Here is a 16,640-nt window from a genome sequence, read left to right as displayed (position 1 = left end):
TCATCATTAGCTAGATCTGACCATTAAAGTATACATCACTTTGTAAGTTCATTTGATTACCTCAGGGATTGTGCAAGTATTTATTTTTAGTTATGACTTATGTAGTTCAGTAGCATGTCTAGTCTTCAATAATGTCGGTATGTAACGTGTTTTTTCATCTTGTTCTGCACCTTTTTGTTCTTGTACTTTTACAATATTTGCATATCCAAACAGCTTCCTGTTGGGATGTTGGAAGACTCCGTTGGGCAACTATAAACTACTGGGAAGGATGGGTTTGACATCTTCCTAAATTTGTAATGAATACTCCTTTCCATACAGACTTGGGTTGAAGGAAACTAAAGCCAACCCCGTATGGCCTGGACAAGTTACCAGTCCATCACAGGTTCAACACAGAGACACAATCAATCAATCATGGACACATTGAAGCCTCGACCTAAACAATTGTCACTAGACCACCCAACAAATACAGTCTTTTTAATTTTGGGAGAAGGAACCTAATGAGCCAAGTTATGTACAGTCACTCATTTTCAATACCAACTTCATCCAGACTAGAGTCATAGAGAGCTGGAGTTTACCCAACAACAGGACTAAATGGTGCTGGATTATAATTAAAAAGTGAATCATATTGATTTAGCTGTATTTCTACTATCAGTCACATTCATACAGAATCATTGAAAAATTTACAAAACCAATGGTGACAACTTCTATGCAAAGTGTTTCTGCTCTCCATTGAGGACCTTAGAGTGAATGTGTATGACGAGACGGCCTGGTCAAGTAGGACGCATGAACTGATGACTTCACTTTGATGACATAGGACCAACTCCATTAGACCTGATCCAATCACTTTAAAACACAAAGAATCATCATCCGGGGCAACTTGGGGATCAGTGTGTTGCTTGACGACATTTCAACATGGAGTCAGATAAAATTGGAGGATCAAACTACTTTTCTTGAGAATGGAAGTGAGGCGGCTGTACCAACTCAGCAACAGATTCCCCTCTCCATTTACTCATGCATGTGAAGAACTATTTACTACAGCCACGGTGAGCATGCACAGTAGCAGTGCTGCAGAAAAGTTCAGTTTTAGCCCGTCTACATACAGACAGAGTTGGAGCATTTTCAAAAAGTTGCACCGTGGGCCCCATTTTGAAAAGGTTGTGTTTACAGTGACTTTTAGCCCGGTTGCCATGGAAACAAACTCCCAGAATGCAACAAAAACTTTTAATTTTCACTTGAAAACATTTCGTCGTAAACAAGGCGTCAGACGTCATCCTGCTTCAACACAGTCGACTCTAATGATAAAGTCACCATGCTCCTCAAAACCACAATAACAACAAAGGAATCAGTCAGGGGATCTCCAGGTCCAGGATTAGAGTCCCCTTCACTGAATGAACCCCGGTGGTACCGCCCTTCCAAGTGGATAAAAACAAGATGGAATTTGCTGTGGGTGATGTATCCCCCCCCCCCCCCGCTGAATTCTTTTCTTAATGCTGGTGGAGACAATATCCACCTCCTCTCCAAGTGATTAATGCTTAGGCAAACTGCTGCAGGATGGAGATCCTCTATAGTTGAACCGGTAAAGAAAGGAATAGATTTTCTCTTATAGCACTGGAGCTGAGTGATGTGGCCATGACTACATCCTGATTCACATCCAAAAGGACTGGACACATGCACACTTTGACAAAATGTCCCAAACTATGGGATATCATGTACAGGTAATAATGCAGAAGGAATGCTAGACACACATATATATTACCTATTTGCCCCCTGAAAGAAAGTCTGAATTGAATGGGCCTTTATTCTAATCTTCATTATAGTTGACTTCTTTCAGGAAAAAAGGGAAACGTTTCAGGGTTATTGCTATTATCACAACTGACCATTATCACAAATGAAATAAAAAATTAATGACTCCATTGGCGCCAGTCACTCTGACCCCTGTCCGGATAAAACAGGGAAAGAAGATGGATGGATGACGCATTAATTTAATTCATAAGCCATTAAATGCACCAAACAATGAGTAATTTTACACATGCACATTACCAATACGGGTTGATAAAATGGGATTTAATACAATATTTCTATTTTTTTTGCTTCTGTGTTCCTGTATGCTTAAAATTGATTGATAATTTATGTAAGTTTCTATAATCTGTAGTTGAACAAATATCACCACCTTTTCAGTGATGATGTAAAAAAGCTGTAATCCATTGTGAAGCTCAATCTTGGCCCAATGCTATGTGTATACTGAAGAACTTTTCAAAATGAGTAGGGATACATTGATACTGACACCAGTATCGGGTCCAATTCTGCACGGAGCACACGTACTCGCACAAGATCCTGGATACAACCTGGTGAGTATTACATCAGCAACGTCTGCACCAGGCAAACAAAAGAGAACAAGTTGTGTACGTGATTAGGAGATACTTTAAAATGAATGCGAATGACAAAAGTAAGACGGGCTGTCGACTATGTTCTGCCAAAAATATCAAGAGGAGGCAAAAGCTAGTTTGTACAACACCAGTAACTTAAACACCAGTGAACTTCGGACCAGTTGAACTGCTCAGTGGATCCAGGAGGATTTTACGCCGTGCTACACGCTAAAGTGTTTCGAGGATTCCACAGCAGCGATGCTACATGCTACAGATGATAGAACAGAAATACTTTAATATCAGGGGGAATTCTTCATTAAAGTATGACTGGTACACTCATTAACAGCGAGCTGGAGCGTGTGGCGGCACACAGCAATGCTTAGCCTTCATGCTTTGTTTGTGGACGGAGAATGAATTAGTCTTTATTTCATTTAATAATCATATCAATACTCAGTATCAGCAAGTAGCTAAAGGTTAGTACTCATACTTGCCCTTTAAACAAGTGGTATCGGTGTATCCCTAAAAACGAGAGCAACTTGACTCCTTCAAAAGTGTATGTGTATGAAGGCCTACTCTCTCATGCAGAGAGACGCATACAGGAAACACGATATTTGGGGAGAAAGGTTGATTCACAGAGGATCTCTTGTCCTATTAACATGCAAAGTGCTCCGCTTTTTTGACTCCAGGTGTTTCAAAGAGATTTTTGGACTAAACAAACCCAATCTTACCATTATTGCGGTGTTACAGAGTTTCTCGCCCCCGATGGGAGTGCGAGACCAAAACAACGCCCCGGGTGCTTTGCCGCTGCTGCGACGAAGAGCAAATCCTCTGAGAATCAAAGTGACAGAACATAGTCTCAGACTACAGACTTGTTTGTTAAAATCTCATTTATTCATCACCGATATACAAAAAGAAAACAAAAAAAACAAAATGTCTTATTTTCCGTTGAGAAAAATAGCTCTGGATTTTGTTCAGTCTGGCTCGGCCCTCGGTGTTTGCCGTAGTGGAGGCCTTCGGTATGTACAGGTCCCTTAAGGAGTGGGTAAGAGATAACCCCTCAACAAGCTGATGTGAGGACCGGATCCTCTCAGAGCTCATGGAGGGGCATGAAACTGGAGGAAGGGGGCGCTAGCGACACCACGCAGCGTCCCAGGGACCAGACGGTGAAGGTTTCCCAAAAGCTGTTGAAGACCCTTGACGCTTGCTTCACAAAACCAGGCGTCAATTACATGACGCTTATGGAAAACTTTACCCCCTCCTTAAAAAAACAAAAAACAAACAAATTGCCATTTCAACATTGCGTACGTCTTTTTACACTTTTCAGGTTTCTTTACAAAAATAAGGTTATCTCACATTCATGTCATCAATGAAAACCCGGGTTACAAAGTGAGATGAACGACTGTTATTGCACAAACTGATTACCCACAAGTAGATCATCTGTAAAAAGACAAAAAAAAAAAAAAAAAAAAAAAAAAGGAAATTTACAACTTCTATCTTGATTAATGAGGACTAATAAATATGCATGTACCTCGCTCCGACTACTCATGCTAGCAAATGAGATGAGACACTGTGTGCAGGATGGGACTGGGGGGAAAGGCTGGCAGAAGGCAGAGTAATAAAAATCGATGAAGAAGGCAAACAACCGAGTCGATGGATGTCGCTCGGTCCCGCGGGGGTTGATAGGGTGTCATGGAGATAACACCACCCACCCTTTCTTATCTGTGTTGAGTAAAACGTGCCTCCTCCGCCTGGCTAGAAAACCAGCTCCGAAAACACTTTGGTGTTGATTGCTTACTCTCATTGCTAAAGGAGGAGGAGGAGGAGGAGGAGGAGGAGGAGGAGGAGAGGCACTTGTGAAATGAACATCAACAGACTGCATGCTGGTCTCTACCATCGACGTCCTCTGGCTTCACAATTTCACTCTTCACATCAGAAGGCCATTGCAAGCCTCGCATATTCCATTAACCAACGTCCATAATCACAGAAATGTTTCAGTCAGCATGTTAAGATATTAAAAAATAAAATACACAGCAGGAGAATCAACTTCTGAATCATCAAAATTACGACAAATAAACAAAACCCATTTCTCAAGAAGAGAACAGTCAACAAAGGAAGAATTGGAAAAGACATGATTTCATATTATAGGAATGATATTAAATATATTAACATGTTAACCCATCTTCCCCAAGTCCAAATCAGGCAATGGATCAAGCTTGCTAGATAAGTGGAAGCCTTATTAAATATGAAAAATACAGGCACGATATGGTCTAACACAAGACGACGTCATTCACTCGTCCTGTACTTGTTCCCGCAGAGTGATTGTTTTTTTTTTTTGGTACACTGTGATCATACAAAACAAATCCTGCATGCGCTCTCTCTCATGCAAAGCCATGCTGGTTCTCTGGGCGCATCCCAAACCGTACGAAAAGTGAATCCATGCAATGCGCCGCACACAGAAGAGAGGCCGGGAGTGCATATTTAAGGCATCCAAACTGTGGAGTTGTGCAGGAAGTGGTGGTCCCCGAAGTGAGACGGCAAGAAAACAAAAGACAAAAGGAGTGGTTCTTAAAAAAAACAACAACGATGAAACAAATGAAAGAATAATGATAATCAATTGATAATCGGAAAAGTCATAAGTCAATTGGCAACATTCTAATTAGTTCAGTGGTTTTTGTTGGTTCCTGCTGTTTTCAAGAGTCTTTCGACGATGTGTGCATCAGCCAACAACGTGCTGATTTATGCTTTATAATCGACTAGATTCTTCTGATCCTCTGAAGAGGACAGGTCACGAGTCTCAGAGACGAGTTGGTGTCCTACGGTCACGGTTTACTTGTTACACGGGTGTTACCTGGTGTTTAGTGTTCTACCACTTTCACAATGTGCTCAGAGAAAACAAAAAAACATTACGGTGTAAGGAAACAAAAGTGAATAAGAAATCAGATCAAACCTAAAGTGGAGTTTGAGAAGCAGAAAGCGACTCGTACCATGATGCACCTGGAGCTCAAGAGAAACATTTTAAGGTTGGATACTCGACTCCTGTGAGGACACAGAACCAGAAGTTCCAATAAGCTTCTTCTGTATCTGGAACATTTCAATGCACACATTGTGAGGTCCGGTTGTCCAGCTTTTCTTTCTATTGTCAGAAGTTAGGATGCAGTGGAAAAAAAAAACAAAAAAAAAAAAAAAGGAGGAAAAGATGAGCAGGTGGGCTGAAGAACAGAGAAAACAAATCAATGTTTTTCAGAGTGTGCCGACCAGCCTGCAGCATCTTCATCAATTATTAAGAAGTAAGTACTTAAAGTTATCCGTCATGTCAGAAATCAGAAAGCATTAAAACATTAATGCCAGTTGCAGGTTCGATGTGAGCAGCTGCTCTGAACTGAACTATCTCCATCGGACTGGTTTATTTACGTCGGCGTCTTAGCTCTGCAGTGACGCTGACCGGTTCACCTACGATCGCTGCAAACGTTGGTAAACAGCATTAGGAAGAGTGTCGTCGTCCCTCCCCCCCCCCCCCCCGGGACCGTGACATCGACCGACAGAGGTTGTGTCTCGCATGCAGAGTGATGGAGGTTTGGGCGATCAAAGGACGATTGATGAGAGGGCCCGGAGCAGCTGGTTAGGTAATGATGTCTTCATTCTTTCAGGCATCCATTTACTCCCCCCCCCACCCCGCCTCCCCCAGCTTCCTGCCCTCTCCATCCGCCCCAACCTCCTCGGGAACACTTATTAGGAGCTATATTTAGATAAGCAGAAAGACCTCGACTGTGCATCGCCGCGCTCTGTTTGTGTGCACGCTCAAGTAGGAACGGAGTGTGAGGTTGTGAAAAGAGGCTACAGGTGCTTCTGTTGCTGCCAACTTGCATAGGATGGACCCTCAAATAGATTAACAGGCGGCTTGAGAGAGGAGAAGAGGAGGAGCGATGGAAAACTGGTGAACGCAGAGAACTGAGGTGTGAGGGAAGAATCAACATTCCAGTCGAACAGATATGAAAGCAGGAACACAAATGTATCGGAAGGTAACAATAAAAACAGATCCTATAAGAAATAGTCGTTGGCTACCTCGGCCACACACACACACACACACACACACACACACACACACACACACACACACACACACACACACACACACACACACACACACACACACACACACACACACACACACACACACACACACACACACACACACACACACACACACACACACACACACACACACACACACACACACACACACACACACACACACACACACACACACACACACACACACACACACACACACACACACACACACACACACACACTATTCTTCTAACTCATCGCTGCTGAATTCCTCTACGCGAGTGGAAGACATGTTTAAAAGAAATCGTTCAAATTTGAAGACACACGAGCAAAACAAAGTCTGCTAAAAAAAAAAAAAGACAAAAAAAACCCAAAAAAAACAAAAACAAACAAAAGATCCCTTTTTGAAAAGATTTGTACCCAGTCCCACACAGACAGCTGTCCTTGGTTTCCTGGTTGACTGCTGTGGGGAAATGGAGAGTCGAGTGCAGGTAGAGAACTGTGTTCCTCTCGCCTTGTTGGAGTGTGTGGTTGGATCAGTGCAAGGCTCCTGGAGAAAGAAAGCACTGTGGGAGGCCCGTGGAGCTAAAACAGTGGTGGAGGAGGGGGAGGAGGGGGGGGGAGGAGGAGGAGGAGGAGGAGGAGGGCGTAGCAGTAGATCTCTTTCCAGAATTAAATATTGATCCTAAGCCCTGAGGATTTTTGCATGTTTGTGGCTTTGGAAGATTAAAAACTTTCCCTTCTCTTCCCTTCCTCCACCCTTTCTTCTTCTCTCCCCCTCCTTGTCGACTCCTCACTGGGACTTCTCGTCCGACTCGGACGGGGTGTGCTCGCGAGGCAGCGACATGCTCTTGTGGCGGTCCCAAAGCTTGTGGAGCTCGGTGGCCTCGTTCTCGCTGCTGCTCGTGCCGCTGTCCCGGAAACTGGCCAGAGGCGGACGCACCTTCACGCCTTTCACCGTCACAGAGCCCTCGATGGCTTTACGAAGCTACGAGGAAAAAGACAACAAAGACAAAAAGACTCAAAGACAGGACTGAAAAGGCACCATTTTTGACAATGATGTCCGCTTTCAAGGAAACGGCGCTGAAAACGTTGTACGAGTGTACGAGGGCCACGGGTTGGTGCTCTTGATTGTTTTTGTAATGAAACCACACACACGGGCGCAGAAAACAATACGCTACGACATCCTTATGGACGGAGCATTTTCGAAAAGTTCCACCTTGACAGCTGCATTTTCGGTGGCTGCGAGCACCGTTGTCGCGCACGCAGAAGCCCAAAACGGAACAAAAGGTTTTTTTCATTTTCACTTAAAAATATTTGTGTAAACGAGTGCATGAGTGAGTGGTTGTACTACAAAATGTACAGAACCAATATGTGGCTTGATGTGCAAACTACTGGCATTGCCTTGTCTATGGTGATCATTGTACCAACGGTTCTAAACAGACCCCCATAAAAATGATGTTTTCACTCATCGATTCTCAGTGTTTTCATGTATTTTTATGTTTTCATTATCGGAAGAAAAAAAATAAAGGTATATATTTAATCATCTTGAGTGTACACATTGAGGTTTGTGTTTCTCTTTCATAACTCTCTGTGGGATCGAGTTTGTGTTTGTTTGGCCGGGCCAAGTTAGTCATTTGGCTGATGGGGTGAAGGATTTGGGGGCTATGATCCTGTGGCCGCGCTTAGAAAGACAAACTGTGGCATTGGAGAAAATGCAGCATAAAAGAGAAAGAAAAAAAAAAAGAGCACACAAACAGCTCTGTGATTCCTCGTTCCAATACGGACCAGAGAGGCTGTGATATAACAGCGTGTCTCTGTGACAGACAGGCAGACTTTGAGAGGCTGAGCTTTATCTGCTTTGGCTGGGTAATTTTTTTTGTCTGCTGGTGGAACACAGAACAAAAAAATCTAAATGTCAGGCAGCGCCACACTTAGCAACAATCCTCTTCCCACTTCCTGGCGGATTCACAAAGAGCGGAGGGGCTTTCAGTCGTTTGTGAGGGAGGGGAGAGGGAAAGAAAATAGAACAAATTGCGAGAGGAGAACGTTTGAGGAGAGCAGACAGAGAGACAATGGACAGAGACAGCAACATTAAGCAGCCTTTTGTCTGTCACAGTAAATAACAGGCACAGAGAGGAGGAACCATTAATGACTGGTGTGTGTGTGTGTGTGTGTGTGTGTGTGTGTGTGTGTGTGTGTGTGTGTCACACTGACAGCACTTCAGTTCATTGTGACAGTAATTTTACAGTTATGAAAGCGGTGAACATGCTGCCTGTGTAAATGACGACAGTCACGACTTGTCAACAAGTGAATTAAAATCCACAAAACACCTACAAGTGATTAACGGTGTGGCATCATATGGTTCGAATCTTTTAACGCCCCGTTTACATAACAATGTTTCAGGCGAAAACATCTTTTTTGCTTTTCCGAAAAATTCTTTTGCACGGCAACATTTTGAAAATGTCCGTTTCCACGGAAACCGTAGAACCGTGGAAAATCCTGTTGGCCTGCAGCGCCATTAGTGGGTACTGTTGGTGGGTGACGCCGCCATTGTTGTTATTGTTCCTCTAGTCACGCATGTGCTGAAGAAGTATCTACTATGGCTGTGGTGCGCATTTGCAGTAGCAGCACTGCAGAAAAGTTGCGTTTTCCCCGTTTCCTCGTAGCCGCTTACACGGAGACAAAGTCTGAACCTTCTTGAAAAGTTTCCTTTTGGAGCATTTTTGTAAAGTTCCACCTTGGGAGTCGTTTTCAAACGCTTGTGTTGTCAGTGGCTCCGAGCACCGTTGCTATAACAGATGCCCAATGAGCAACAGACGTTTTCCATTTTCCTTTGAACGGTCACGTGAACGGGCCTAAAAATGTCAGTACAGTGACCTGAAATGAGCCGCTTACCTCTTTGAGGGAAACCACCCCGATGAGGCGCCCGATACTGGTGACGTAGGCGTGGTCGAGGCCCAGCAGGGAGAAGATGGTGTGGGTCTGTGGGAAAGCAGATTGGAAATCATCAGTACCGCCCTGCCGTCTTTTGCTAATTAAACATAAACGCCGGAGAAACACACTGTCATCAGCCGAAAACAACTTCATCAAAGATTCTGCAAATCAAATATTCAGCCGAGGTGGAAACGAGTACTTTGGGAAATGTGGTACAGGGTCATTCAGAGTTTTCTGGCTGCTCAAACTAAAAGTAAGAGGATGACATAACAAACTGTATTAGATATGCTCTGATTAAAGCCACATAAAAGGACATGGAGAATCTAGATTGAATAACTGTGGTGCATTTCTATTTCCAATGTGTTATGGTCATCATCTAATCAGCTCATACACTATGAATGCAGACCATTACAATGGTGCATTTCCTGTAAAATAAATGTACATATTCAGTTTAAACCAACTGGACCACACTGACATGTAGGAGAGGAGAGCACACAATAACGATGAAGTTCTGACGTATCGTGCTGCCTTTCTACAAAGCTCCAGAATTTCACCTGGAACAAACGATGGTGTTATGAAAACGCAGAGAGAATCACTCGGAGCTTTTAGCCAGAACAACAGAAGTCAGTGAAATATTGGAACTAAGCAACTCTTAAGTGGGCAGACGTTTTAAGAAGAACAGCAGAAGTTCAAAAACTTTCAGCCAAAGCATTAAAGGGATTAAAGAAAATGATCAAAACAGCTGAGAGGCTGCAGAAATGCCAGTCACAACAATTTTAGGTAGGAGACATTTTAATATGGACGGCGGTAGGTAGTGGCTAAAATACTGAAAGGTTGTGTATTGTTCAACAAACAAAATCACCCTGGTGTTAAACTCACCACGGGGCAGAAACAATTTAAGAAAATGAAAGCAGCAGATGTCAGGTGCTGATTCAAAACTCTGTAAAAGTTGATGAATAGCAGGTTTGTTCAAAGAGCCATCTGGCATGTTGAGGTTCCTCACAACTGCATATAGGCTATTGATTGATACGTGTTTGGTCTGTTTGGGGACGAGGCTCAGTTTGCTAATGTTGTCTGGTTCGTCCACCTCCGGAGAGAAATTATACATCCTAACTGGTCTTTCTCTGGCAATCTGAAAAGTTCCAGACCCATCTGGAGTCATTTATCGGACACTCAACCTGTGTGTATAAATAAAAGTCGGTATCAGTTTAATGAATTATGCCATATAAGGACCACACAAAAAATAGAGGTATAACAACCAGTCAGGGTTTAGACATATGATAATCTGACTCTTCTGTTTTGTCTTAAGTACCAAAGAGCGGAAATACCAGTTGCAATTGTGCATGCAGACGCCAAGGAGATGTTTAAAGATGGACACCAGTCCTTAAAACCAGTGTGGCTGGAAATGTTGACTTGATACTACTAATGTCTAAATCTGCAGTCGACTGGATTCTTTTTCTTCTTACACTAACAGAAGATAAAATGAATAAATAAGTCTCCCATAGAGAGATTCACTTAATTTCCATCTGAAAAGAGGAAACGCTGTAACAAGTGTTGAACCTGAGAAATGTTGCCCCGATCGAGAATATGGACGGAGCCACGACTCTCTGGAGGCAAACATTGTTGTTATTGTCCATCTACTCGCACATGCGCAGAGGAACGATTTACTACAGCCTTGTTTCTCCCTGGGAGCTATTTTAGAAGAGTTGCTTTTCTGCCATGTTTCTATGGAGACAGTTTCAAAAAGTTCCACCTTGGGAGGCGTGTTCAAAAGGTTCATTATCACCCAATGAGCCGGTTCCCTCTTGTTGGCTGACTTGTTTCTTCAACCCCCTACTGACCGTTTAAACACTGTATCCTCAGACTGTGTGAAACTCGCTAAGGTTGTGAAGTAAAGACAATTGGAAAGTACTCTGTGGTTTTGTGGTGTGCTTCCATTTTTAGCAGTAGACTGAATTCTCTAAACGGTGGTGACACAAATTAACCTGTGACAGCTGTTTCATCAGTGGGCTCGGGCATAGGTTGTTTGCACCAGTTGCTTGATGCTAGAAGGGACAAGAATAACACTAATAACAGTAGAACTGTTGTTTTGTGACATTCTCAGTTATAACCTGGTAAAAAAACAAGACTGTTTAAAGATAACTTACTGTTGGTTGAAGGCATCGCATTTGAAATCCCCCATTGAGAAAACTTAAAGACCAAAATCAAACAGCTTCTGTGAGTGCTATTAAAGTGACTAAACCCTTTATTGTTCAGTTTTCTACTTGAGTTATCAAATTTATTCTGTTAGAAATATTGGTCCCATTTTTGTTCAACCATCTTTTACTGTATTTACATTATATGCCCAATTACTATCTACTCACGCACGGGCTCAATGTCCCCGCGGAGATCATTAAAGTTTCATTTAATATCAGCTGCAGCACTCGAGTTACAGCGTTCCTGTGTGCAAGCAACAAAGAGTAAGAGGTCAAAAAACTTCAGTGGTTAAATGGGAATGATTGCAGCTTCACATGACTGTTGGACTTGTTTTTTTTTTTTTTGGAGGTCCTTTTAGTGTTTAATGGGCCTTCCTCCTGGGCCTAGAATGGATGTTTGGGACGCATGAAATTGATCCAACGGTGCAAAGAAAACCGAAACTGTGCCAAAGAGAAGACTATTACGGGGCTGCTGTCGGCTGTAATGCAATCTGTCAAAGAGTTTCCCCAGTGGAGGATGTTACAGGTTCGCCAGGGACAGAATTATCTCACCTCCTCTGCCGAGTGTTCAACGTCTATCTAAAACCACTGCTCACGGATTGAAGCCACTGCGTGTGTGTTTCACAATACAGAAAGGTCGCAACTGGTGCTCATTGTTGTTGATCACAGAGTGTAACAACTGGCACAGGCGGGGTGGAGGTATCAGGGGAAGCGTGGCATGGAAGTGGAGGAATGGTGCCAGTAAAAGAGCCAGCAAACGTTTTTAAATGTCCAAGTGGGGAAATGCAATTATTCTGAAAAAGTGCACATGCACACCACGGATGAAGTAAATAGTTCTTCTGCACATGCATGACTATATATCTAGTTTTGTATTTATATTTTTTTAATTAACAAACACACTGTTAAAACTATTTTTTTATTTATTTTTATAAATAAAAATGGTTTTATAATGACACCTAATGGTAAGTGCATGATTATTGCCTATTTGGGGATTGAGATTCAAATTCTGTCTGCTTCTGGTTATCTCCGTGCAATGTTTATCAATTACCATTAGATCCATTGAAGAGAATATTTTTCTTTCGGTGGAGGTTTTGGTGACTGGCAGCAGGGGTTAGTGGTCTTCGTGTGTGAGGCCAAAATATAGACCTGCTGTGTGTTTTGCTTCGTGCTGCTGTGGCTCCCCGTCAGTGACATACTTGTGTTAAAGTTTAAATTCAGTGGTGTGTTTAAGTAGGGTTTGGCAAAATATGTAGCGTATAGCGTCGCATAATAATGTCCTAAATCGCGGGGCTTTTACTGTATGTGTGCGACTGTTACGTGCAGGGGCCATATTGTCGATGCTGCGGTAGAAAATAAACTAGAGATTCCTGAATTCCTCAGCACCCTCACTGAACGATCGAGCTCCACCATAGCACCAGCAAAACTGACGCCGTTTTCAAAATGTTGAATATATTATTGAAAATACATCTAGTTTTCTTTTCCTTTCTCTGCAAGAACTGAGGTAAAACATAAACTTCTAAAAGTTAAGAGAAAATCTGTAATTTTATTATGTCATCCTGGACACTTTTTCTGAACTTTAACAGATGAAACACCGAAAAAGTTTGACTGATCCAAGAGCAGAAACAACCTTGAAACAATAACACATTCCCTGCATTCACTTTGTTGCCAAAAGTGGTTGTGAATTATCCAGTGTCAGGGAAAACTACTTCCAAGAGAGTTGGCTCAGACAGTTCCTTTTTAAAGTTTCATTTAAAGTCTTTGTGCTTAAGAGTGCCAGGAAATTATACACACTGTGTTGATATAAAGGCAAAACAATCCAGACAATTGTAGTGACTCTAATCTCTATATCTAAGACGTGGACAAACCTTGGTCCAATCGCTGTATTATTGTAATTTGTTGTAGGAATACAGGTTCCATTTAAACCAACGCATACCAGTCAAAACATGAGAAACAAAACGATACTCTGAGTGTGGGTTCATGATAACATGATGGTTGAAAAAGTTTAAATACAGTAAATCCTCAACATTAGAAACTCGTACGTAGACGTTAGCATGCCACGCCACGAGTTAGCCATTAGCTGCTGTTTGTTTTTGCAAAGAAACAACACAAAGAAGAACATGCAATAAACATTAACAATGGGAGTACACGGACATTTGCATGGACAGACGATGAAGTTGGATTGCTATTACGGTCTGGGACTTGGAGTCAAGACACTCTGGAGGCAAATGTTGTTGTTGTTGTCCATCTGCTGAGCATGTGCAGAAGAAATATTTAATATGGGTGTGGTGGACATAGCAGGAGCACCATTTAAGAAAAGTTTCCCCTCGTTTCCAAGGAGACGGAGCGTTTTCATTGGCTCCGATTACTGTTGTCCTGTAAACGCACTCCGACAAGGCGGAATCATTGTCATGTGACCGGGGCCTTAATCGGACAATAAATACAGTTGGAAAAAAAAACAATCTCAAACAGGCTGAATAAAACTTAGAATATGAGTTCAATTGGACGACAGAGTGGTGTAGAGGTGAGGTATTCCCCCTCATAGCGAGATGCTTGAGGGCTTGAGTCCAAAAACATCCATTTGAGCTTAACTAATCACCCTAAATTGCCTGTAGATGTGACTGTGTGTGTGTGATTGTCTGTGTCTGTGTGTTTTCCCTGTGACGAACTGGTGATCTGTGACTCTGCCTTTGCACATTGATAGCTTGGATTGGCTCCAGTGCCCTGCAGCCTTGAATTTGATAAACCAGTATGGAAGGGCCATGGCTCGATCTGGGGGGCTGTGAATTTGGTCAGAGGAAAATTGGCGTATTTTGAGGTTAGTCACCAAATTAGAAAATCAGGGTGATTTATTCTTTATTCATTAGAAAAGTCAGGGATAAGTTACACCTCAAAACTCCAGAGTCTATGCACAGCTTTGATTAAGAGAGCCACGATGGCATGAATTCTTCCCTGATCCATGCAAGCATATGCTGCTTTGATCCTTGTTTGCACGACTTGAGATAAATCGGGGAGCTCACGATGGGCCAAAACCCCAGACCGCAGTGATTCAAGCATCTTCATCACTTAGAAAATAAATCGGAGGGAATTACTCTATACACATACAGACTCACACCTGAGTGAAGGCGGGTGGTGTGTTTAATATGCTGAGGGAGATTGTGCGTGGTATTGGCTTTTGGCAGTGTGCGTTGAAGGGAGGGGAGCGAGATGGATTGGTGCAGGATCCTTCTCTTAAATGTTTAAAGAGTATTCACAAAGAGCCTTGAGCCCGAGGAAGAGGGGGATGAAGACAGGAGGCGAGGGAGGTGTGGAGAAGGTGGGATTATGAATGGAGGACATTAGGTGCAGCCACAGGCGAGCTGCAGTTCGTTTGTGTGCAGGAAGTGTTTCAACACTGTGATTGTGTGGGTGTGCAGATGCTACACCTGCGTGAGTGTGTGTGTGTGTGTGTGTGTGTGTGTGTGTGTGTGTGTGTGTGTGTGTTGCAGACAGCCTGTTCCTGGCTGAATGAGTGTGCCGCAGTAAGAAAAGTAAATCAAGTTGTGAAGAGCTAAAGCTCATTTCTTTAAGCTGCACTTTCACTCGGCAGGGAGGAAACTTGGCTTAAGTGTGTCTGAGTGTTCTTGTTTCATCCTCACTGTTGGGTCAGGGAACACTTTTGGGGTAAAATTGATCTTTTGAGAACCAACATGCTGGAGCCCTAAATTTTGTTTTGGCATACTTTACAGGGTAAAGATGTGACATCAGGTCTGAAGTTACAATGATGTTAGATCAGAGGTGTCAAACACATTTGAGTTCAGGGGCCCACATACGGCCCAATTTCATTGCGGACAGGTAAAATAGTGCCATAATAACCTTTACATTTTAACTTTCAGATTTTTCTTTGATGTGGCACAGAGTATACGTGATGAAAATATCCAGAGTTTCCCAAAACTAAACAATCTCAACATAAAACCAATTTTAATGAAGCCTTCTTGTGCAAAATACAATGAAACATAAAACAAATCCCTCTCTTATAGTTGTTGAATCGTGCATGTTAATACACTCTCATCCTGACATCATGGCTTTAAGGCCAGTTTGATTGCAACAAGGTGACGAGCATTCATGGCAGCATCACTAATATCTCAACTCAGGTCTCAGTGTGTAGTTGTGTCCGCTACATTTAAGAAACTACTCGAGTATATCCATGTTTTCTTTGAAAATCTTACAATTTCCTTGGTGGATTAGAGGTTCTTGCAGGCCCGTTTTTGGCCCACAGACCTTATCTTTAACCTCCCTGAAGGGCAATATTAGGTTATGTCACACGGGAAGACAATATATCAGTCTGTGGGTGCAAATGTATGTGTTTGGTCTATAAATGTGTTGTTCGGAGTTCTTGTTGGAATGCTTATTCACTGTCAATAGTGCTTTTGTCTGTTTCTAAGCAATAAAGTTTGCCCAAGATTGATTTTTAAATAACACCAAGCCTTGCTTATTGGTAACACCAACTCATTAGATGCTATTTCTGGACTCCAAGGTGGCTCAACCCTTAGTTAACCTTTCACAAGCCACCCACTTGCCCAAAGGACACAAGTACTCTGGCGCACTCATTCTATCAGCTGCTGATATAAAAATCCCACTTTTTTTGGTAAAATAAACAATAAAGCTATTTTGAGTAAAAAGTTAAGCACAATGTTTATATTGCAGGAGTTTCATTCCAGTCTCCGGAAACTGCGAATCCACAGTCACTGGCATGATGAATAGAAAAATAAAAATACATAGTGAATGAGACACGGCTCCTGTTTGTTTGAATTTAGATAAATGAAGTTCATAGTAAGTATAGTCAGGAAATTGAGTTGGTTTTTTCAATCAGCTTTTACTTGATTCAATCAGTTATTAGGTCGATTTAAATGCCAGATTCCTTCACGCCGCTGACATGTTCTTTCCGAGGAGTCTTCTAGAATAAAGTAGTCTGGAATGATTGTAGATTGAGGGAAATAACAAATCTATTGGTATATTATTGATTGCTCTTGAGAAAATAATTTTTTTGTCTACACTTACACAATTTCTATTTTCCTTAGACTCACAAATCTTA

General features: G+C 42.3%; 1 protein-coding gene across 1 annotated transcript in view; it reads right to left on the bottom strand.

The window, feature by feature from the left end:
* Positions 1-7,117: 7,117 nt before the first annotated feature.
* The window catches only part of clcn2c (chloride channel 2c), a 147,552-nt gene continuing 138,029 nt past the window's right edge, over positions 7,118-16,640 (bottom strand). The window contains exons 23-24 of the mRNA XM_080459103.1: positions 9,336-9,422; positions 7,118-7,425 (exon numbers count right to left, since the gene is read on the bottom strand). Of these exons, the coding sequence (XP_080315229.1) occupies positions 7,231-7,425; positions 9,336-9,422 (282 nt within the window). The 3' untranslated portion in view covers positions 7,118-7,230. The remainder of the gene's footprint in view (positions 7,426-9,335; positions 9,423-16,640) is intronic.

This window comes from Lipophrys pholis, assembly GCF_963383615.2.
Source record: "Lipophrys pholis genome assembly, chromosome: 3".
In the NCBI taxonomy this organism is placed as follows: Eukaryota; Metazoa; Chordata; class Actinopteri; order Blenniiformes; family Blenniidae; genus Lipophrys; species Lipophrys pholis.
The sequence above is the reverse complement of the archived record's forward strand: the minus strand, read 5'-3'. Positions and strand labels throughout refer to the sequence as shown.